This window comes from Cololabis saira, chromosome 11 (genome assembly GCF_033807715.1).
Source record: "Cololabis saira isolate AMF1-May2022 chromosome 11, fColSai1.1, whole genome shotgun sequence".
NCBI classification, from domain to species: Eukaryota; Metazoa; Chordata; class Actinopteri; order Beloniformes; family Belonidae; genus Cololabis; species Cololabis saira.
The window spans coordinates 25014840-25039881 of NC_084597.1; the positions used below are offsets into that span (position 1 = coordinate 25014840).

General features: G+C 40.9%; 1 protein-coding gene across 4 annotated transcripts; it reads right to left on the bottom strand.

Moving 5' to 3' along the window:
• Window positions 1–10205: 10205 nt before the first annotated feature.
• On the bottom strand, window positions 10206–23405 carry LOC133455217 (tubulin beta-4B chain-like). 4 transcript variants are annotated; one of them, XM_061734146.1, is made up of 9 exons: window positions 23349–23405; window positions 23093–23201; window positions 22243–22256; window positions 20681–20684; window positions 11714–11824; window positions 11341–11585; window positions 10883–11205; window positions 10439–10783; window positions 10206–10361 (listed from the first exon to the last, which is right to left on the bottom strand). In XM_061734146.1, exons 1-9 carry the CDS (start codon window positions 23403–23405, stop codon window positions 10214–10216), a joined length of 1356 nt encoding a protein of 451 aa, XP_061590130.1. In that variant the 3' UTR covers window positions 10206–10213. The 4 variants fall into 4 exon arrangements, with proteins under 4 accessions (XP_061590130.1, XP_061590128.1, XP_061590129.1 ...); XM_061734144.1 differs by lacking the exons at window positions 20681–20684; window positions 22243–22256 and adding an exon at window positions 12091–12099; XM_061734145.1 differs by lacking the exons at window positions 20681–20684; window positions 22243–22256 and adding an exon at window positions 20402–20404.
• Between the last annotated feature and the right edge of the window lie 1637 nt (window positions 23406–25042).

Below are 25042 nucleotides of genomic sequence, written 5' to 3' on the forward strand. Positions count from 1 at the left end.
AGCTAATCCTTCTTACTTCTGTTTTTCTGAATGCAGTGCTCATATAAATTAAAGGTGATGAAAAGTTGAACTGAATCATTGCTTGTGAGCCAAGGGAAGCAACACCAAAGGTGTTACCCTGAAACATTGGACAATTCAGTTTAAATATAGTAATATAATAGAGAGTGAGGATATTTGTTAGTACCACAATAAAACTTATGTGAGCACAGTGTTTCTCCCTAAGTTCTTCAGGTGGGTCAAGGGCTGATTCCCAGGAAGGAGGTGACGCAGATAAGAAATGCTCTTCCTCCCCAACAACAGGCAATTTTTGAGCTTTGTGCTTCTCCCAATTAAGAAGAATAGGTCGGCAGCCAGGCTCCATATACTGCAGTCCAAACCTTTCTCCATGTCAGTCTGTGATGTAAGTGAGACAGAGTACCGTACTTGGCTTGTCCTGTCACTTCCTTTGAGAATTTGTATAGCTCTACAATTACAATTGTATTAAAAACTGATGAAAGTTTCAGGCTCACAAGGCGTTGGAAATTCCACCGAGCAACTCCAATCATACCTTGTGCCTGGAAAAGTTCTGTGGAGCCCTGATTTCCTGTCACCCATCTCGCTTCGTGGAAATGAAAGCCCTCCTGCTGAGAGGTGCCTTGGACAGGGATCTAAATGGGTACAGCTGCTTCTTCCCCCATAACGTGGTTCAACTGTAATTTGCCACCATGTCTGTAAAGGATCCCCTCTGCAACTTCTGGGTCACTCAGACAGTCTCTAAGAATGTGAACCCGCTGAATCCTCCACACATTTAGCATTGATGTTTAAAACAGTGGCTCTTCATCGGGATCAGATTCTGAAAAGGATTTTTTCAGAACACTCAACTTGCACCAGCAACTTGTAGGTTGTGGGATCCTGGTGCGGCAGTGTTCCCGGGTGTGCTGCTTTGTTGGGTTAGCTGGCAGTATCCCACGGAAGGTGTAAGGTTCTTTCAGTCTCTGAATGTTTGTTTCATCTATCACACAAAAAGCTGCTGAAATTAACTTCTAGAAAGAGCTGAGATGGGGATGATGTTAGGAGATGCACTCAGACAACCAATTTCTATACTTGCTTAATCCAGTGCACGAGTCATGAGTCCATTTGAGGACACTGCAGATGAAAGGAAAGGACATAGTCTATCACAAGGACACACATGTAGCGTTCCTACTTAATTTAATTAACTCGTTAGGGGGCTCAACCTTTGGTTACAAATGAAAAATTCTATACATTGTATTTATCAATCTCTTATCTGAATGTAGATTCTAATCTGGATTGTTCTGAATATATCGAATAAACAAAAAATGGATCAATTCAAGGGAAATTTATTACAAGTTCAAATAAACATTATATATATATATATATATATATATATATATATATATATATATATATATATATATATATATATATATATATATATATATATATATATATAAATATATAGTATTATTATGGTTTTCATGCCTATTATAATTTAACGAATACACATAAGGCATCTGGTTACATTGGTCCTGTGACTTAATAAAGGACCTGATATAATTTAAAAAGGCTTAGTACCAACAACAACCGAATAGTTCACTCATGGTGGTGAACTGGAGATATACACTTTAATTTCAAAGAATGGGAAGTCACATTGAAGGTTTGTCAAGTTAATTCACACATCCCAGTCTTAAAGTTTTCTCTCAGAGCGTGATGATGATGATGATGATGATGATGAAAGTGATGATTTTTATGACTATAGAGTCCTTTGTTCCTGGTTGTACCAGGCCCTGTTGGGTCTCCCACAAACTCTTCGTCTGTAAAAAGAAGGATATTGAAATCCTAACGAAAGACAGAGCTAATGTAGAAGTAATTACAGAAGATGCACTGTTTGTTTTAGCCATTTTGGATAAATGTTATTTATGTTTAAAATGATGAATACCTTTTTGTAAGATTCCTTTGGTTCATATTTGTTCTAACCAGTGACTATTGACAAAGCAAAATACTGCATTTCTATTGGCTGCTGCATGTATAATAAATATACGTTAACTCAGTGAAAGTTTTAGAAGTCACTATACCTTAGAGCAACACAATCTTTTGACCAGCATATTTTATTTTATTTAAAAAAGTTAAGGATTTGGTTCTGTATTTTGTATAATCTTTCACCTTTTTGGAGTAAAGATACAAAACAAGAACTTTGCTTTAAGACCTTTAAGGAACTTTAAGGTCCAAAGCTAGTGAGGCAGCCAGCTGCTGCACCCACACAAGTCAAAAAAATTCTGCCACTAAGTGGAAAGACTCTGCAAGGTGCCGCTCTCGGGAACTGCGGGGACAGTTTGTAAAATGCCGGGGACCTGCGGAGTGAGGAGACGACAGCAAAGCTTACTTATGGGGCTAACCGATGGGATCTAGCATTAAGTGCGTGTCTGACGAAGTCAGCATGTCTGAACGAAGATTTTCCAGGATAATGTCTGATGTTCTCCCTTGACTCTATTAGCCTTTTGGCAATGCTAACGCCAACCATCACATCAAAATCACTGGACCGGCTATATTCAGCCCAGAAAGCCATTGAGTTTTAATTAAATAAAACATGCACACATGAGAAACTCCTTTCAAACGTGTTTGTGGATGCATAAGAAGAATTAGAAGCTGTAGATAATTCGAGGAATTGTGACAGTTTTTGTGTGAAAGATTTCTGAAAGAAACGATATGGCAGAAAAAAGCACGGTTGCGAGTGATGACCAAAAGAGGGCATCAAAGCCCACACAAAAGGCTATAGGCCCCAGAGGAGAAAGTCAGAAGGAAGAAGAACGACTTGGAAAAATTGATGGAAAGTGAACACAATGTTAAATTCATAAAAGATGAAGCATTGTTTGTGTTTGAAAGATGCCTTGGGGAACTTGATCAGTTCAGACAGTTATCTGCTGGATGATGGAAGAGTCTCTCGGTGATCTGCACTGCCAGAGTTGACCCCAGAACCTGACTCTGACACTGTACTGAGCGAAGGACTGACAAGCCACCTGAATCTGACTCTGGAACCCCACTCAGACCTGCCAGGACTAGAAACCCCTAATTGGACTAAGAACTTTGTTATGTTTGTCATGTCATGATGAACCATCTGCGCATCAACACCAGCAAGACGAAGGAGATGGTGATCGACTTCGACAGGAACCCTCTGCCTCGTGCACCGGTGAACATCCAGGGGCTGGACATTGAGATGGTGGAGGAGTATAAGTACCTGGGTGTTCACCTCAATAACAGACTGGACTGGTACAACACCAAGAAGGGCCAGAGTCAACTCCACCTGCTGAGGAGACTGAGGTCCTTCGGCGTGTGCAGGGAGCTCCTAAGGACTTTTTCTGACTCTGTGGTAGCGTCTGCTATCTTCTAGCTCGGAGAGAGAGAGGAAGAGACTGAACCGACTGGTCAGGAGGGCTGGCTCGGTTCTTTGCTGTGTTCTGGACTCTGCTGAGGAGGTGGGTGAGAGGAGCATGCTGGTCAAGCTGAACTCCATCATGAACAACCCATCTCACCCCCTACATGACACTGTGGGAGCCTCAGCAGCTCCTTCAGCCAAAGACTGCTCCACCCGCTGGAAGAAGGAACGCTACCGCAGGTCCTTCATCCCCACAGCCATCAGACTCTACAACAACCAACTCTAGTAATTCAAGTGCAATAACCTGTTTTTCTGAAAGTGCAAAATCTTCTCCCTCTTAATACTTCACTGGTATTTTTGTCTCTTTGCACATGTATATATTATTCGTTTTTCAGGTTTAGTATTTCTTTTGTACATTGCTCATTTTTTATATTGCTCTTTTTTAATTACATAACTATTTATTGGTTATTTTTTTTAGAATGTACTTTTTTATTCCTTTTCATACTTTCGTGTATATTTTGTAAAAATTATCGAGTGTGTATGTTTGCTGCTGCACAAGTGAATTTCCCCTCTGGGGGATCAATACATTTTATTCTATTCTATTCTATTTAAGTGAAAATGTACATTAGAGTGAATAGAAATGCATAAATCTGTGAGAGTTCAAGTTTATTCTTACTTTTTGTTCCATACATAGTACGGAGTGTAGTACGCAAATGTTCTTTCCTGCATTGAAATGCTCTTTATGGTATAAGAAATATCCTTTATTGAAGAGGGGAAGATGTTGTGTTCATGCAATGAATAGTTCTTACAATAATATGCCTGCACTGCAATTGCCTGACTGTCATATTTGAGGACCTATAGAGGGCGCTGTTACACTGTGTACTGCATGGGAATGAGACATTGCATTGTGGGAAGAATGAGATGACTGAGAAGAAATGAAGATTAATAAAGTTGTGTCCTCTTCTGTTCCTTACTACTGTGTGGTAAATTCCTGATAAACTCACCCAACAAACAGCATTGCAGTAGTCCAGTCTGCTGAAAATAAAAGCATGGACCATTTTTCTAAGTCTTGCTGATACATCAGCCCTTTTATCCTCAATGTGTTCTTTAGGTTATAATAGACTGACTCCACCACTGTCATAATGTGGTTTAAGGCTGAGTGCTGACTTTAATCTATTTTCCTTTTTTTCTCTTTATTGTCTGCACATATATCAATGGTTAATACCAAGTTTGGTAAAACCTAAAGAATATGTATGCATTTTAATCTTCAAACAAAATGTTTGTTTTGTGTGTGTATGTGTGCTATGGGTGTGCGTGAGTGTTTTTCCTTCACCAGCCCTTTTGGCAGTCCACTATGTTTTATTGATCAATGTTTGAATTGGATTATAGTCTCCTGGTGAGATGGTTATATAGATGTGTGTCATCTGTGTAGTTATGGTAACACATTTTATTCTTTTTCATAATTTGAGCAACTGGGACTATATATATTTTAAACAACAGAGGCCCCATAACTGAACCCTAAGGAACTCCAGATGTTAGCTTACATTTGTAGTTACTTAAAGACACAAAATAGTCCCTGTCTTTTAGATAGGACCAGTGGCGTCTTTGCATTAGGGGCCGGTGGGGCACGGCCCCACCAGAGTGCGCAGCTGCGCAGGGGAAGATTATGTGTCATTAAACATAAGTTCATAATAAATTTGTCTCCAATGAAATGTCCGCAGTTTTCATTTGATGCAACTTAATTTGATCTGCTGACACTTTTTGTAGTGTAACTGTGTGTAAATAGTTCGCCCTGCCCCTGCCTGATCCAGCCTCCTCTGTTTCCGCTCGGTGGGGCTCAGCGGAGCTGGCCCCTCTGCCTGTAATGTTGTTACTGGTGAACTGCTGCGCGCGCGTGCGCGTGTACAGCGCACACACTAGCTTGGACAGTGGGGCCGCGAGCTCAGGGCCCCAGAGCGCCTCTCATTGGCTGCTCTGAATTGAAGCAGACGGCGGTCAAACAGCTCACTCTGTGATTGGCTGTTCCCAGAATTTCCCAGAATGCTTTTCGCCGTCATTTGCGGACTGAATAAAAAAAAAACTATTTCTAGCGAGAAATATATATTTTACTTTCATAATATTCACTCAGTGAATGTACATAATCACTCGCTTGTCTTTTTCAAACCGCGCCAGAATAAAGGCTGATTTATGGTTCTGCGTTACACCAACGCAGAGCCTACGCCGAGGGTTACGTAACCTACGCCGTAGGTTACGCGGCGACGCGCGACTTACGCCGGCTACGTACTTTGATTGATAGGTGACGTTTCATTCTTTCTATTTGAATGAAGTTGATTATTTGGTGAGTGTGCGATTTAGCACTTTATCAATTGAGCAGAAGTTGGAAATAAAACGTTTGGGACCACATCGACCGGATGATTTAACCATTTGTCAAGCCGGAAAAGACAAAACCAGGACATTTAATAAGGAATGGTTCAAAGGAAACTCTGGTTAACCGGGAGCTCGTCAAAAAAGGCGCTCTACTGCTTTCCTTGTGAGTTCCGGTGAGTCTAACAGATTTTTATAGTGGAACTGACCATGTACTTATATTCTTTGAATTATAGTGGACTTTGTGTAATGCGCAACTGGCGATACATGTGTGGGTGTGGGTGTGGGGGGGACACAACCTCACGTGGGCTCCCCGACGCTGATGGAGCTGTTTACCTGTCTGTGGTGCTGAAATGGTTGTTTGGCTGTGGTATACTCTCTGTGGTGGCTTTATTAATTGCTGTGTATTGCATGTGCGCCGTACACGCCATGCTCGTGCACGGTCGTGCTTGTGCATTGTGTTTTTATTGTTGTCACGTTGCTGTTTCGATCTTGAGTATTTGATATGAGCTCTTGAACACTGCCCATTTGGTAGCGCTATTGATATGATAATATATGTCGTTAGATTGGCACTGTTTGTGTGATGATGGCATTATTCAGCTTCAATTTTGTGGTCAAAGGTGCTGTGGTCCCTTCTCTCACTTGATACTGATTGCATAAGATTTTCCAGCATGGCCCCACCAAAATTTACAGACCAAAATCGCCACTGGATAGGACTCCAGCCAGTCAAGTGCTGTGCCAGAAAGTCCCACCCAGTACTTCAACCGGTCAATCAAGATATACAGTGGGTACGGAAAGTATTCAGACCCCTTTACATTTTTCTCTTTGTTTTATTGCAGCCATTTGCTAAAATAAAAAAAAAATATTTCTCATTAATATACACAGTATCCCATCTTGACAGAAAAAACAGTAATGTGGAAATTTTTGCTAATTTATTAAAAAAAGAAAAACTGAAAAATCACACAGTCATAAGTATTCAGACCCTTTGCTCCTGATATCCAGTGAGACCAAGACTGAAAAGTTGCCACTATCCGTATTGGAGCGATGTCATTAAGGACCTTTACTAGAGCTGGTCCGGTGCTGTGATGTAGAAACCTGACTGGAAAACATCAAAACAATTATTTTGTGTTAAGAGCTTACACAGATGTTGACAAACAGCTTTTTCTATGATTTTACTAAGAGAGGGGAGGTTTGATACGGGCCTATAGCTGTTCAAAAGTAACCTGTCTAGACTGTTCATTTTTAAAAGTGGCTTAATGACGGCTGTTTTTAGGCACAGAGGAAATATACCTGAAAGCAGAGACGTATTTACAATGTCTACAAGCCCTGAGGCCATACAATGTTCAACATTCTTAAAAAACCCTGTTGGCAAAGTATCAAGGCAGCAAGGGGTGGAATTCAAATGGTGTATGGTGTCAGCCAGGTTCTTATGAATGATTAGACAGAATTGTGTCATGGTTTCTCTCATTGGACATGGAGGTGGCACATATCCTGTGTCTACCGTAGAAACACTGACTGACTGTCTGATTTTCTGAATTTTGTCAGTAAAGAAAGCAATGGCGCCACTGGGGGTGTCCCACCGGCCAGTTATTAATAAATTGTAGTAGCATCAGTTATGCATTTCATCCCAAATGTACAGCAAGCCAGACAGGCAAGCCGCTCCAGACCTTTGCTCACACACAGTAGCCAGCCTGTTGGGAAAGTCCTGTTACATAAAGCAAAGATAGGATTGTTTCTGTACTTACTTTTATTTGTATCTGCCAGTAACTGTTTTGTTTTTAATAAATGTACACATTTTGTCAAATATAATTGGAAAATAAAACAGAATTGTTGTACAATTCAAAATGTTAAAGGCAGGGGCGCCAGATGGGGTGGGGAGGATCTGGCCGGAATAATGTGATCTTTCCACGCGCTACGTCCGGCCGGAGAAGCTCCACCCTGTCTGGTGAAAAGATGCGGCCTGCTCACTCCTCAGGTTAAGGAGGAGACCTGAGCTCAGTGCAGGGCCCTCCCGGGGTTGGTAGAGGATGGCAATGCCCAGGACTGTTACTTAGGTAGGAGCACTGGGTGATAAAATGGGGGAAAAAACCGGGATAAAAATATAAAAAAAAAAAAAAAAAAAAGTTGTGACATGATGTGTGTACTGATTTTCCGTATTGTGGGCTTGAGGCACAAAGTTTTCTAGGGGGCGCTGTTGAGCCATTTTGCCACGCCCATTAATGCAAACCATAAAATATCAAATTTTTTCGCCTTGCGTGCAAAGTTTGGTGACTTTTGGGGCACGTTTAGGGGCGCAAAAAGGCCCTCCTTTCGTCAGAAGAATAATAATAAGAATTCCTACAGATACAATAGGGCCTTCGCACTGTAAGTGCTCGGGCCCTAATAATAATACATTTTATTTGTATAGCGCTTTTCTAGGCACTCAAACACGCTTTACATTAGTAAAAATCATAAAAGCAGTACACTCAAAGACACTAAAGACACTTTACAATAGTATAAAAATCATAAAAGCAGTACACATAGGAAAATTACATGACACAGGACAGTACATGATGACACTACATGACACGGAACATTGATCACACATTAAAAGCAGTTCTGTAAAGGTGAGTTTTGAGATGGGATTTGAATATTGGGAGGTCTGTACAGTCAGACAGTGTTTGGGGGAGGGAGTTCCAGAGGGTGGGAGCAGCGAAGGAGAAGGCTCTGTCACCCCAGGTCCGGTGCTTGGTTCTGACTGGAGGGGACAGTAGGTTGGCATCAGAGGAGCGGAGGCTGCGGGAGGGAGTGTGTCGGTGGAGCAGGTCGTTGAGGTAGCATGGGGCCTGATTGTAGAGGGCTTTGTGGGTGAGGAGAAGGATTTTAAAATGGATCCGTTGAGGGATGGGGAGCCAGTGGAGCTTCTGGAGGACTGGGGTGATGTGGTCACGGGAGCGGGTGTGGGTGAGCAGAGTTTTGGATGTATTGGAGTTCATTGAGGACCTTGGAAGATGAGCCATGATAGCGGATGCTATTGCAGTAGTTGAGTCTTGAGGTGGCATGGATCAAAGTTTCAGCGGCAGAGAAGGAGAGTGATGGACGGAGACGGGCAATATTTTTGAGGTGGAAGAAAGCAGTTCTTGTGATGTGGTTGACATGGTGTTGGAAGGAGAGGTTATTGTCCAGAATAACTCTGAGGTTGCGGATGTGAGTGGAAGGGGACAGAATGGAGTTGTCAACAGTAAGAGTGAAGTTGTGAGCGGTTTTGGTGAGGGATTTGGGGCGAATGATGAAGTCTGTTAAAACAATAAATAAATGACTTTATAAAGCCACCTTTTTTGTTATTATATATCAAACTTTTGATCTGCCACAATAATGTTATGAATTTAAAGGAAAACACCTCAAGTTGAGGGCTTTTCTCAACAATCTTTAGGTGAGATTAAAAAATAGATTCATTAGATTAATTAATTACAGATCTAAATTAATAAATCGCTCAATTTTTTTATTGCTTGACAGCACTAATTTTAATGTTTGTCTGTTCAGATACAGTTATGGGATATTTTAAGCATCTGGCTTTTATCTCGAGTAGTCGTTCCATACGGTCGTCTTGGCAACTGAGAGATGTCCGACCTGTCAGCAGCTCCCGCAGAAAGCATCATATTGGTCTGAACCAGAGCAGCTTGGTCCAGTTCAGAGCAACGATCCCGAAGGATCATCTTGGTAACCTAAACCAGCTGATGATCCTGGACCAGCAGGTCAGTGTGGTCCCTGAAGACTCGTTGCCTCCTGATCCTGCATCAGCAGGTTCCTCTAACAGAGCCAAGGCTGCCATTGTGATTTGCGGGTTCCATTGTTGCACTCCTACCTTTAATTGTATGTTCAGACCACATCGTTAATTGTGAAATGGTTGCAGTTCTACTCTTGTGCAACTTATTTGGTGATGTGGAGACTGTCGTGTCATTCACGTGTGGTAGTGAACTTATTATTGACATCACGTTTCCTCCATGTTCAAATAATTTTTTGAACATCCGACCGTGAGCGTAGAAAGTGGCGTACTCACGTTTTTTTTGTGGGCCGCACTCTTTGTACATGACGCCCCAGGCCTTTTGCAGGGCCTAAGATGGTGTGACAAACCTAAAACATGAATGCATCAATTTAATAGAATATTGAGATAGGTATAATTCAGCTTTATAATATATATGAGCTAATATATAAAAACTAATTATTTTATGTATTATGTGTTCAGTTAATACAAGAGAAAATGCAAATTAACATAGCACCTTTATACAAGTAGTCTATTATATTAAACATGGCCTATTCTAAGGTGTGTTCCCCACTTTTCTGTACATTTCATCACTACAATTAAAAACACTGTAGAAGAAAATACAAATGTAATTTTTATTTTTTGTTGTGGTATGGCGGCGCCCTATAGCGCCCTCCATTTGCCAGACGCCGCTGCAGGAAAACCAACACAGAAAGAAAAAGGGTTGTGATAAGCCTCTAGGCCATGTCTTCTTCACCCTCCTCCTCAAACTCTCCTTCTTCTTCTACAGTGGCATCCTGATACTGCTGGTACTCTGACACCAGGTCATTCATGTTGCTCTCAGCTTCTGTGAACTCCATCTCATCCATGCCCTCACCAGTGTACCTTGAAAAATACAAAAATAAAACACTTATTGACAAAGAAAAAGTACGTAAAGCGTGTGTGCACTGGACTTTACTCACCAATGGAGGAAGGCCTTGCGGCGAAACATGGCGGTGAACTGCTCTGAGATGCGTTTGAACAGCTCCTGAATAGCTGTGCTGTTGCCAATGAAAGTAGCGGCCATCTTCAAGCCACGGGGAGGGATGTCGCAGACAGCGGTTTTGACGTTGTTCGGGATCCACTCCACAAAGTAGCTGGAGTTCTTGTTCTGCACGTTCAACATCTGCTCATCCACCTCCTTCATGGACATGCGGCCCCGGAATATGGCAGCGACTGTGAGGTAACGCCCGTGGCGTGGGTCACAAGCTGCCATCATGTTCTTGGCATCAAACATTTGCTGGGTGAGTTCAGGAACTGATAGAGCCCTAGAAAAGACAGTTCAATTATAATTTATGTCAAGTATGTCAATAAATTGAGTATAACACAAGTGTGAGTGTTTGAGAAGCAAGATCCTGCTTTTCCACCTGTACTGCTGACTCCCTCGACTGGTCAAGGGGGCAAAACCTGGCATGAAGAAGTGCAGTCTAGGGAAAGGCACCATGTTTACGGCCAGTTTCCTCAAATCAGCGTTGAGCTGGCCCGGGAAGCGAAGGCAGGTGGTCACCCCGCTCATGGTGGCTGAGACAAGGTGATTCAGATCACCATAGGTGGGAGTGGTGAGTTTCAGTGTGCGGAAGCAGATGTCATACAGGGCCTCATTATCAATGCAGTAAGTTTCATCTGTGTTCTCAACCAGCTGGTGGACGGAGAGTGTGGCATTGTAAGGTTCCACCACAGTGTCTGACACCTGAAAGAGCAGAGGGAACAAAAAGACCAATCAAAGGGAAGAAAATGTAGTGTTAAATTTAGTTTAAATGGATAAAAGAAACCAGACAAAACATCAAACATTTAATGTTGATTTTTATGAATGCATGGTATAGACCTTGGGGGATGGCACAACGCTGAAAGTGTTCATTATACGGTCTGGATACTCCTCTCGGATCTTGCTGATGAGGAGCGTGCCCATGCCCGAGCCCGTGCCTCCTCCCAGGGAATGTGTGAGCTGGAAGCCCTGGAGACAGTCACAGCTCTCTGCCTCTTTTCTCACCACATCCAGGACCGAGTCCACCAGCTCAGCTCCCTCAGTGTAGTGGCCTTTGGCCCAGTTATTACCTGCACCGCTTTGTCCTGCGTTACATGCAAATATAGATATCTTTCCTAGCTGCTATACCAGAATTGTCTTTATCTAATTCTACATAAAAATCACTTAAATTTTTTATTAAACAGCAGAGTAATTACATCATCAATATTCTCACCGAAGACAAAGTTGTCGGGTCTAAACACCTGTCCAAATGCACCAGACCTCACAGAGTCCATTGTGCCGGGCTCCAAGTCCACGAGTACTGCACGAGGTACAAACTTGCCACCTAATAGAGAAAATGCAAACAATTCTTAACTGGTCTCTCAACGCAATAGACTAAAATTTACTCGACGAGAGGACCCAATGGTACGTTTGTTGCTGGATACACAATGAACTCCTGGAAGATGTGGAGGATCATGTGTCTGTCCATAGTGTCGGTCGAGGATGTTGAAGATGCCTTCATAATTGGATTTCTGATAACAGGATTTCTGCTTTTTGCAGCTGGAGGTTACCTGGCATATGTCAAAGCCATTCTGGCCCTTTCAGAGCTGCCTGACGTGCCTGAAAGGATAAGCTGTGCGACCAACATTCAGACTCAAACTTTGGGTGAACTCATTGGCAGGATGGAAAAGATCCTTGGAGAAATTGGAAGCTCAGCTTGGCTGGAATTGACCACACATTTGTCTGTTTGGAGTTGCTATTGGAGATGTACCAGAGAGACTTAAAGGGGACCTATTATGGAATCTAATACCTATTTTAAACAGGTCTTGAATGTCTTAAAAACAAGCTTTTGATTGTTTTTGCTAAATAAATTAGAAATTCAGCCTCTAAGCCATGTCTTTATCATCCCATTCTCTAACCTCATTCTCTATGCGGGATTCTGAGTGGGCGGGGAGGCTATGATAATGAGCCACTGTGCTGATTGGCTGCCTGAAGGATGCGATACACCATTACAAAAAAATGGCAGAAGCTCCGGCCGGCGGAGTTAGTTGTGGGCGTGGTTTCACGCATCGGAGGCCAACCTATGTAAACCGTTACGTAACGACGGACGCAGAATCTGAACGGCTCGTAGAAGCCACATCACACTGGATGTCTCATCCGGGCGGCTGTACAGACGCTGCAGAATTTGGTTGCTTTCCTCCTTCTCTGAGTTGGCAGGCTGAGGGAAGACCACTTTATATATGTTAAAGCAAGAAAAAACGTGTTTTTCATAATAGGTCCCCTTTAAGGGAGATGGAAAATTACCGGAGCCTGCCTGACCTAAATGCAATTGTTGACACTACAATCTGACCTTGACAGAGCGGCTTGGCAGGCCACTCTAGTCACAATCTCCCTGAATGAATGAAAACAAAACGCTCTGCCCCCACTAGCCCTCAATTTCCCCTCATGACACCTTTGGACCAGTATGAGAACTATACCGAGCTACCTGATAACATCAAGGACAATGGCTGAGGAGTAGATCTGGGGCATAGTTCACAGACTTAATTACTCATACAAACACACACACACACATGCACATAATGATAAATACTAGGGATGCCCCGATACCATTTTTTTCACACCGAGTACGAGTATTTTAATTTGTGTACTTGCCAATACCGAGTACCGATACGATACTTCTACCACAAAAATAACTAGGCTAAAAATGCAATGAAAAATGCAATGGATTGGAAGACAGGTTTTATTTGCAACAGATAAATTCAATAAAAATTAAAGCTGCAAGCAGCGATGAACGAGCCCTCGCACCCTTGTGCACGTTCAGGCGTGCTCCAGTGTAAGCGCTTGTATGACTTGCGGATGACACCAACCACGACTCTCTATATCAAACCATTGAAAAGTTATGGCAGAAAGTAGGAACTATCAGATATCGACCAATCAGAAGAAGGGGCGGGGCTAATTCAGGCCAATGAAGGTCAAGTACTCAAAACCGAGTCCGATGAAACCACCCACGACTCTCTATGTCAAACCATTCAAAAGTTATGGCAGGAAATAGGGAGTATCAAATTTCGACCAATCAGAAGAAGGGGCTGGGCTAATATTCACCAATTATCGTCAAGGAATCAATACAGAGTCCGATGACATCACCCACGACTCTCTATGTCAAACCATTCAAATGTTATAGTCAGAAAATATGGACAACCAATCAGAAGAAGGGGCAGGGCTAATTTTCACCAATTATGTTCAAGGACTCAAAACCGAGTCCAATGACACCACCCACGAGTCTTTATGCCAAACCATTCAAAAGTTATGGCAGAAAAAGAAAGAAAGGAGAAAAATTCCTACAGATACAATAGGGCCTTCGCACTGTAAGTGCTCGGGCCCTAATAAATAAAATTAGTAGAATAATTTTAAACAAACATCAGCTGGCTGGGCTTTCCTCCGCACGCAGACCCCCCCGCGATATGCCAACAGCCCACTGAGTCCCAACACGGCCCGTGGGTTGTCTCTTGCTATTGTCTGTCGCTTTTGCAGAACCTGAGCTAATGTTGGCTGATGTGGTCTTGCAGTAGCATTAGCAAACTCTGTATTCTCAGCATTTTGATGCGCCTTGAGATGTTTTATCACATTGCTGGTATTAAACAACGTATTCTCCTTCCCTCCTCTTGACACCTTAGCAGCACATAGCTTGCAGTCTGCCTTGCTTCTGTCGTCATCCCTTATTTTGAAATATGTCCACACTGCTGACATCCCACATTAATTGTCGCTATCTTGCCTGAAACGGCGCTGCCAGTCTTACTCATGGGTATCACTCTCTTCTCATCACCACGCTAAGCTTAGCCGACTAGCGGCTAACCGAAACAGCTGGCTGAGAAGCTGCTCCGCCGCCAGGCTGCACACTCACCCGGGGGGGCCGTGCCTAGAGTCACTAATCAGTAACTACAACAACAATGAAGTGGTATCGGTGCGTGGTATGAGTATGAGTATATGAGAGCAGTATACAGTGTATTTATTAGGGATGCCCCAATACCGATACTGGTATCGGGGAATCCCTAATAGATACACTTCCCCCATTATTCAATGCCTTCCCTGGCTCCCTTCGTATCACCCCTCCCAACACAGTAAACCAGGCAGCGGCGTTGACCCAGGTGACCTGTACCTGGAAACCCCCCTCCATATGCTTGTATGATGTTGTTAATTGATGAGTATGTTGCTTATTTGTGCTTAGGTGTTTTTTGTCACCTTCACCTTATGTCTTTATACAGTGGGAAGATGTATTTTTCCCACTTCTCTTTCTCAGGGTCATCTTTTCTCAGCTAATAATGATAAAGGCGGCGCTTACGGACAGCAGCCTCAGCACCTGTCTACTCATGGCCTATGTTGTAATTTGTTGTGTCTCTTTTTTGTTCTCTTGGACAAGCTGTACTGGAACAAATTTTGCTGTGTCGGGCTGCTGACTCAATGGCAATAAAATCAATCTTAATGAAACAAATTGCTTCATTCCATTTTGGTTCTCAGGAAACTACTGTTTTTAAAATACTGACCAAGTAAAGAATCTGCTTTTCAATCCACATTTTCAGTCTGGCCAACAAAATAATCTTACTTTCAAGATGGATGAAATGAAAAAATGAACCAAGCGGGGTTAAAATATTTCAACTGTTTTGTATCAATTATGAGTCATGATGAAGTTTAGAAGTTAAACCAAAACAGTTAAGTAGCCGGACTTCTCACTTTTTTATCCAGACTCAATCACTAATTCAAAACCAAATAGCATTTAAATACTCCCACAGGTTACAAAGCATTTCTTATTTGACTTTGACCAGAAAATTGTTCGTTTTTCTACAGATTTTCATAACTATGATTCCACTCAAGTTTGTTTAGGAGTTGAAGAAAAAAAAAATCTTTGTTTCTATTTGTTTTTTAATATTATTATTTTTTTAAAACTTTTTATTTAGTATTTTCAGCTTATACAACAAACAAACAAACAAACAATCAAACAGACAGAAACATGGGGGCTTCTACTGTATGTTGATGATGTTATGTCATAACAATGTCCAATCAGCTCAAGTGACCTGTTTAACTGATAGTGTCCTCTATTCCTCCAATAAAGGCATAACAGTTCACCCATTTCCTGTGGAAGATCGTTCCTTTGGACCTCAAACAGAAAGTCATCTTCTCCATTGCATATATTTCTCTAACTCTGTCCATTATATTCTCCACCTCTTTGAACTTGTGGATGAATGCTGTGCACTCCACATTGAATGCCATTCCTCCTGCGACATTTCTATGTTTAGTTCCTTCTCCCATTTTACTTAATATATCCTGTGTTGTACCCGTTCCTTTTCTGAAGGCCCTGATATATTCTGGAAATAATTTTTTTTACTCTTAATTTTATAGGCTTCGGTCAGAACATCTATCACTGCATTACCTTCCTTAGACAATGTTCATTTTATTCTTCTGTCATAGTAGTCTCTTATTTGTAGGTATCTGAAAAATTCCTTATTTTCAAGTCCAAATTCCTTTTGTAATTCCCCAAAACTTTTCAAGGATCCACCATGAATTAGTGTACAGTACATATTGCGGTAATACCCATGTCCCACCATCGTCGGAAACCAACATCACTGATTCCTGGTTTAAATTTGGGATCCAGAGCAGGCCAAATTAATAATTTGATGTCCCCCTCCATACTATATTCAGCCTAGTCCAAATATCCATTGTTTGTTATATGATTTCATTATTGCTTTGTCGAGACATTTTATTTCCTATGTCTCCTAATGTTGTTTGAATTTGGAAAGTATCTATCTTGGCCTCTATATCTTTCCATCTTGCCTGGTATAGTGGGCAGCATGTACAAACCAGGAACCTCCCTTGGGCTAGATAGAAGTATTGTTTCAGGTTGGGTAGGGACAATCGGCCCTCCTCCCTTTGTAATTGAAGCGTCTTATACCTGACCCTTGGTTTCTGTCCGGCCCAGATAAATCAAGATAAAAGTTTGTCCCATTGTCTGAATTGTATCTCTGGAATAATTTGTGGGATGGATTGAAAAAGGTACAGCAATCTTGGTAATACATTCATTTTTATTATCTCGATTCGTGTCTCAAAATCCATGTTGAAAGCTGACCACCGCCTGATATCTGTTTTTATATTGTCATTAATCTGATTATAATTTATTTCGAATGTTTTATTGAGATTTTTTGCCAGTATCACACCCAGATATTTGATCGCTTTAACATTCCATTTGATTTTGTATTTCTCTTTAATTTCTTGGCTTGGGGTATAATTTGGTGTGACAATTTGTGTTTTTGCTATGTTTAATTTATAGCCTAAGTAATTACCAAAGTCCTCTAATATCGACATCAGTTTAGGAAAGGTTCGGTCTGGGTCCTGGAGAGTCACAATAACATCGTCTGCAAAAAGTCATATAATATGTTCTTGTTCTCATATTTGGATTCCTTTTAAATTGTCGCTCTGCCCGATCATTTGTGCCAATGGTTCAATAAATATTGCGAACAAGGTCGGGCTAAGGCAACATCCTTGCCGAGTCCCTCGTTGTAGAACAAATCTATCAGTAAGATGTCCATTAATTTTGATCCTCGCTGTAGGTTCTTGGTAGAGGCTTTGAATACAATGTTTTGACTGTTTTTGACTGTTTTTTACACAGTCAAAAGCCTTCTCTGCATCGAGGCTCACTAATACTGCACTCAGTCCCTGTTTTTGAATCTGGTCTATTATGTGCAGGGTACGCCTAACATTATCCTGAGTCTGCCTACCAACTACAAAACCTGATTGATCTTCATCAATCAAGTCAGACATAACATTTTCAAACCTTTTAGAAATTATCGAAGTAAAGATCTTGTAATCCACATTTAGGATTGAGATAGGTCTGTATGATTCACAGTATTCTTTGTTTTTCCCTTCTTTTGGTATAACGGAAATTATAGCCTCTTTCCAGGAGGGGGGCAGTTTTCCCTCAGTCAGAGTCTGATTAAAATAACTCAGGAGTAGTGGATATAATTCTTCCTTAAATACCTTATACCACTCGCTGGGAAATCCATCACTACCTGGTGCTTTGTTTGACTTTAATCTGCTAATTGCAGCATCTAGTTCCTTCGTATTGATGTTGGTAATTAACTTCTTGTTTTGCCCCTCTCCAATAGATGGAAAGTCCAATAAATCCAGAAAGTCTTTCATTTAATACTCTTCTTTTGTTATGGGCTGGGAATATAAGTTTTCATAATAGTCTTTAAATACCTTTTCTATTTCTTCAGGTTCAAACAACAGTTGTTTTGTTGTGGGGTCCCTAATTTTATGTATGGTATTAGAGGCTTGCTGGACCTTAAGCCGTCTTCCCAGATATTTAGTTGCTTTGGGTCCTGCTTCATAGTAGGTTTGTTTCATGAATTTCAGTTTTTTCTCAACCTCATTACTTAGAATAACATCTATCTGTTGTCTCACTCTAATTATTTGTTGTAAAACTATTTCATCTTTGTTGTCTTTATGCTGTTGTTCTAATATTTTTAATTCTTTATAATTTTCTTCTCTAATCCTTTTTTGGTAAGCTGCCCTTGCACTGTAAAACCTAACAGTACATCTTAATAACAGAAGTAAGTTGAAATAACTTAAACTTTGGAAAAAGTTTGGGTCCATCATTGCCATCAGTTAAGATAACTCAAAAATGAATGAAATAAATGTTTGAAGCTGATATAAGATATCTTGTGTTTGTATTGTGTTAAAGCAACTTAAAGTTGAGTTATTTAAGTTATGACAACTAAAATGGTTTAAGGCAATCGGTTTCCTAAAATGAATTGAGGAGCTAGAAGTTGTGACCACTAGAATGTGATAATTTAATTTAGAGGAATAAAACTGAGTAACTTGAACTTAAGTGCTAACATTTATGTAAAGAAGATTCAATTAAATTAGTCTGGCTTGATGCAAATTAATACAATCAACACTTTTTAAATAAGTCTGAAGGAAATACTACATATGAGTGTATAATACATATTAGTTTTAAGTTCAGTTTTGAATGTAATGGTACTATAAAAATGTATTTAACCAAGTTACCTTAACAATAAATATTTGAGTTACTTGAACCTCAATGGAATATTTTTTTACACTTGAATTGTTTGAGTTAATAAACTTAAATGGTTTTAGGCAATCGGTTTCCTCAAACAGTTTGAGTTCAACTAACTTATCAGGTTTTACAGTGTGCTATTAACCTCCCTCTCATTACAGCTTTAACCGTGTCCCACAGTAAAGTAAGGTCCACTGGGCTGTCTTTGTTTTCTTCTATGCAGTTTTTAATATCTTTCTTAATTTGTTCCTGAAGTTCCTGGTTGTTCAGCATGCCCACATTTAGTCTCAATAGTGTATTTTTACTTCTCCTATTTAAGTGGATATTAAGGTAAATTATACTGTGATCAGACAAATCAGTTATCCCTATCTTGCATTCTTCTATTCGATATCTGTCTACTGTGTTCATAAAAAAATAATCTATTCTGGAATACAGTGAGTGTGGAGCAGAATAATGTGTGTAGTCCCTGTCTAATGGGTGGAGTTCCCTCCAAACATCAAACAGCCCTAGTTCAGTTAGAGAGGTATTGACAAGCTTTGATGGATGTGTCTTATTTCTGTTGTTGTTAGTTGTGTCCAATTTAGCATTCAGAATCATGTTGAAATCCCCTGCACATATTAAAATTCCTTAAGAAACTTTCTATGAGAATTGGGTGGCACATAGATATTGACCAAAGGAACTATATTATTGTCCATCTTCCCTTTTACAATTACATATCTCCCTTCTTTGTCACCTATTTCTTTAATGACTTCAAAATTAATAGAGTTAGAAATTAATATGGCAACTCCTCTCTTTGGACCCTTCTTAAATTAACTGAAAAAGGCGTTTTTAAATACAAATTTCCCCAATTTATCGTGTTCCTGTTGAGATAAGTGTGTTTCTTGTAAATATATCACTTGGACTTTTTCTTTCCTCATTTTTACCATTACTTTTCCCCTTTTAATTGGCTTATTTAAGCCATTAACGTTAAGGACGCTATTCTCACATTGTTACCCTGCCTGCATTACTGTCAACAACAAAGACATAAAAAAAACATTGGTAGCTCCCCTAACACTGCCAGAACAGCGGCATAAAACAAGCAAAATGAAAGGAACAGATGCGCTTCCAAAACGCGGAGGATCCTCTCGTCCTCCGGTAATCCGATCCTGTTGGTGGATCTATAGGGAAATCCCTCTTATGTAGAGAGGGGCCTAACTTAGTAATGACATTAAAGGAGACCTATTATGGCATTTAATGTATATTTTAAACAGGCCTTGAATGTCTTAAAAACAATCAAAAGCTTGTTTTTTCTACATAAATCCGAAATTCAGCCTCATGTTTCTATTTTTACCGCTTCTAACCTCCTTTTCTATGAGGGATTCTGAGGGGAGGGGAGGCTATGATAATGCGGCTCTGTGCTGATTGGCTGCCTGAATGACGTGTAGCAGGGGAGGACAAAGCCTCGCTCTGGGACTATTAAAGCGTGTCCCATGCGATGCGATCGAACTTCAGTGACAAAATCAATTCCATTGCTTTATTTTCTATTGGACTGTCCTAACTGGCCGCGAGTTTAACAGTTTCAGTGTGGACAGAGAGCGTCCGATGTCAAGCAGCTCGACGTGATAGTCGGACGCTCGCATGCAGTTACACGGTGTAAACGGATCTTAAAGGTATTGTGACATCATTTTTAAAATGCTTTTAACACTATTAAAAGTCTTGGCCAACATCCCTCAAATGTGTCTAAAAGGTTTTAACAAGAAAAACTTCACTCTAGTACTCCATTCCTGGCTTTTTATTACAGTGGTTTTTTGCGCCGTGAAAAACGCTTCCTCTTCCCCCTTTCCTGTCAATCATTGCCCCGCTCCTCCTCCAAACCTCCTCCTCCAACCAACTGCTACACACTTCTGCCGGCGTCTCCACACCATGGGCTCCACACACACGCGCGCACACCACAAACACCCACACACACAGCCCAGACAGGGCGACTACAGCCCGGGGATGAAGTCCGTGCGCACACCGAACCGGACTTCTAACAGCGGCGTCGGAGAGTTAAGCCGGGAGCGATAGGCGAAGCATGCACGTAAAAGCAGCATGGCGGCAGTCCACCGCAAACAATCATAAAAATAAAGGCATGCAAGCAGCAGTGTCCCCTACTCCCCTTATCTTGAGTCCAGTCAGTGGCCGCGGGTCTTTTTAGCAGTTGTCCTCCGGTGATGACAACAGAAGAGGCTCTAAACAGCTCCGTGTTAAGCCTGATTTATGGTTCCGCGTTAAATCGACGCAGAGCCTACGCCGTAGGGTTCAGCGTACGGTGCGCGTCGCCGCGTAACCCTACGCCGTAGGCTCTGCGTCGGTGTAACGCGGAACCATAAATCAGCCTTTATGGTGCGCTGGAGAGGAGAGGAGGCAGGGAGCTGGGTGGAGGGGGCGGTGATTTAGCGGATCCATACGTAACGATCCGCCAGCAAACCAGATGAGCCGTTTTTGCACAGTTATGCGGAAAATCCCAGAAAGCACACAATACAATGTAATGTTTTTTGGGTGTAATTGATGTCAAGACACCCAACAAAACACAAAAAATCAAGAAAAATTAGTTTTTCATGTCACAATCCCTTTAAAGCCTGAATTACGGTTCTGCGTTAAATCGGCGCGTACCCTACGCCGTAGGCTCTGCGTTGGTGTAACGCGGAACCATAAATCAGCCTTTAGTTCCCTGAAGAGGGAACCGGGTCACCTCATCTTCACACAGGAAGATTTAATTGAATTCTAAACAGGTACACCACAGTTATTTACTTCCTCATCATTTCATTTCTTATGTTACAAGACAAATGAATCATGTTAACTGTAAAGAAATCACAACACTGAAGGTTCACAAATGGCAACTTTATTGTTAAAAAAAATTTAATAACATAAGTTGTATATAAATAACATTTTATGCACTACTGCTGGCTCAAGGAAGGACCGCGCATCTTCTGAAGGTGTCGTTGAACAGCTTCAGGTTCATTGCTTGGAATATCTGAAACCATGAACAGAAGAAAATGTATTACGGTACTAATAGAGCTCTGTAACACAGAGTAACACCGGAGCTAATCTAAATACTTAGCCCATGCAAAGATCCTACTTGTAAACAAATATAAATAACATAAAAAAATGAACATTCTTACCGCTGACTCGTGTGCAGTTGCCGGGTCCGTGCTGTTTGTACTGATCCTTTTATGAGGGTAAGTGTCGATGCAAAACCTAATTTCTACTGTCCCTCACTGTGGAAACAGCCACCGCTTCTGAACAATGGCGGAGCTCTGGCCGGCGGAGTTAGTTGTGGGCGTGGTTTCAGCAGTGGAGGAGACCGAGGCGTGGTTTGCATTTTGGTGGCGTAACGAAAATGCACAAATCTGAACGTCTCGTAAAAGTCACATGACAATGGAAGGATCCTCCGGGCGGGGTGAACAGACCGTGCAGAATTTAGTTGCATTTCTCCTTCTCTGAGTTGTCAGGGTGAAGGGAGACCACTTTATATATGTTAAAGCAAGAAAAAACGTGTTTTTCATAATAGGTCCCCTTTAAGTCCTACAGTAAGGGTTTGTGTCATACTAAATGAGTCCGACATTAAGACTGAAACAGAGCTGAGCAGGTCTTGTATAAATTTAGGCATCGACTCACCCTCTTCTCCCTCCGTAACTCCGTAAATAGGGAGATTGTTTCTTCTCGATCTGGACTCCAAATCGGTTAGCTTGTCCTGGAGAGTTTTTTTTTTCTGTTAGCGAGATAACGAGAGCATCATTTGCTTCCTGTGCCCAATGCTCCAGCTTTTAAATCCGTGATTCTGCTTCGTTGAGTCTGCCACTCTGTAACTGCTGTTCAGTGGCGACTTTAGAGAGTTGGTGGTTTATATCCCGTTTAAAGGCTTCCATGTCTTGTCTCATGTCTCTCCTCAATGTTTCTCCAAATTCACGGAAGGTAGCTTTCATTTCTGTTTTTAAGCCCCGTATCTCCTCGCTAACAGTTTCTAGACCAGCGCATCTCTCCGCCCCGCATCCAGCCAGGCGCGCAGCCTCATGGCCACCATCCTCCTCCTCACGGTTAGCTAGCGATTTCTCCATTTCGTCTTTCGCCGTGTTTTCGGTCTGGGCTACTCAAGTTTTCCTTCCCATTCCAAGTTTTCCCCGCTTACGTTACAGTCAGTGTGATTTCCAGCTCTATTTATTTGAGCTATCGAGAGCTCCGATGCCGCACAGCCTACCGCTCCATGTCCAAACCGGAACCACTATATTACTTTTTTTAAACGTAGAAGTTATTCATTATCCTTAATTAGATAAATACTTTTAGTAAAAGGTTTATGTACATGTAGTCCAGTATCTTGGTGGTGGGTTGGTGGATTGTGCTGTCATGGCAACTGAGCCATGGTAACCAGAAACCCATTGACTTCATGTTATGGGAGATGTTGGCTCCCTGCTGGATGCTGACAATAGCCTACTAACAAAATTCTCGTGGGGTATTGAATTACCTCTTCTCATCCACAAATCAACTAATCTCTCCGTGTAACTGCAAATTCTTTAGATAACAAACCTGTTGCCTCGTTGTAGTACACGTTGATCCGCTCTAACTGCAGGTCGCTGTCCCCGTGGTACGTACCGGACGGGTCAATGCCGTGCTCATCACTAATCACCTCCCAGAACTAAAAAAAAAAACAACAATGATGGAGAAGGTATCTGTCTCATATCAAAAACCAACGGTTTAATTAATTTGGTCGCTAAATGAAATATTGGTGAATAAGCAGTCCGTGCGAATCAAATGTCTCTTTTATACTAACGTTTTTTTTTACCTTTGCTCCGATTTGGTTGCCACACTGGCCGGCCTGCAGATGCACAATTTCTCTCATTTTGTAGAAATAAAAATAACCCTATATTGAGCTACTGAACAGACCTGAGCCCTCTTTCGAGATGCACTTAACTGATTAACCCGAGAGAGGAGAAGGTAGAAACCTTACCCAATTTTGATGTCCCAAAATCCCAATTGGACCACCAAAGTGTCAATCAAATGCTGCAAAACATCTGATTGGTTGTTGAAATTTACTTTCATACATTGCATGGATAGTGATCCTGGACATTCGGTTGCCTGGTAACGGAAAAAACTAAACACCGTCTCTGAGGAGCTTTTTACTTTTGGCTTCATGCATTTAGGTGTCTAGTAACAGACACACAAGCACTATATGCAAAGGGACTAGACTTATAGGTTTCATCAATATTACAGAAGTTTCCAACACTTTCAAACACACTGGTCAGAGGTGATTATGCAATGAGAGAACATTTCTAATACTTTACTAGTAGAAAACCCAAAATTATTTTAAGTAACTCATTACTTTTTTCATGACTATGTTAAGTGAAATGCTCCAAATGAAAAAGATAAATGCATACTGTAAATATAAGTCAAATACATAAGACTACTGTGCAAATGTTTAAAGTCTCTTCATTTTAAGATACAAACACAAAATACACTGTTAATAAAGGAGGAGTGACTGATGATTGGCATTTAAAAAGGTAATCTGCATTATCAATAGTAAAACCCATTTAAGGGACAACCTCATGTGACACAAAATAAAAATAAATATTGTTCAGAACAAAATGACTATGGGTAAAAGCCAATATTTAGTGTGAACCAAGCAAATATCCAACTGATTTAGATTAGATGATCCCATAGGGGTATAATTAGCAATATTATTCCATTGTATTTAATTTTATCAGAGTCAGCTTCCTGTATTTGCTCCTTTTACCTTTAAAAAAGCTGGAAAAGAAAATTAACATCATTAAAACATTGATTAAAAGAAGTGCATAAGACTGGTGTACTATGTACAAATGAAATTGTTAATGTTTTTTTTCATAGATGAAATTTATGGCATATCACTAATCCCCCTTTTACAACATACAGTTTATAAGATTCAGACTTGTCCGGGTGTGTAATTGATATAAAGTGTCTTCATAGGCCACATCAAAACTGTTAGTTTTAGCTTTAGGGCTTGATCCCAGCCAGCATGTCCACGTGGGTCCCATCTGAATTAAAAGTGGGCCAGGGGCGTCAATTGGGTATGGCAAGGTATGGCAGCCGCCACACCTTGGCTTCAAGGGAAAATGTAAATGTTTGTTTTTTAAATACATTTATGGAATTACTCTGTCTATTTGTATTGATTATTCTATTACTTAATACATATAGAATAACTACAAATGCAAATCAGAACAACATGATCGATTTCACTAGTTATTATACACTGCAAAAACTCAAAATCTTAACAAGAATATTTGTCTTATTTCTAGTTAAAATGTCTAATTTTTAGTAAAAGAAATCTCATTACATTTAAGACAAGACCCAAAAACTCAAAAAACAACAATTTTCACCTGTTTCAAGTAGATTTTCACTTAAAATAAAAATGTTTTGCTTGTAATGAGAAGATAAATCTTGTCCCACTGGCAGATTTTTCTACTTATTTCAATTGAAAATTTACTTGAAACAGGTGAAAATGGT

Coding starts and splice junctions, on each gene's coding strand:
- LOC133455217 (XM_061734146.1), bottom strand. CDS start 23,405: ATGAGAGAAATTGTGCATCTGCAGGCCGGCCAGTGTGGCAACCAAATC. Junction 11,206..11,340: donor GCGTTGTGCCATCCCCCAAG/GTCTATACCATG, acceptor CTGCTCTTTCAG/GTGTCAGACACTGTGGTGGA. Junction 10,784..10,882: donor CGAGGGAGTCAGCAGTACAG/GTGGAAAAGCAG, acceptor TGTCTTTTCTAG/GGCTCTATCAGTTCCTGAAC.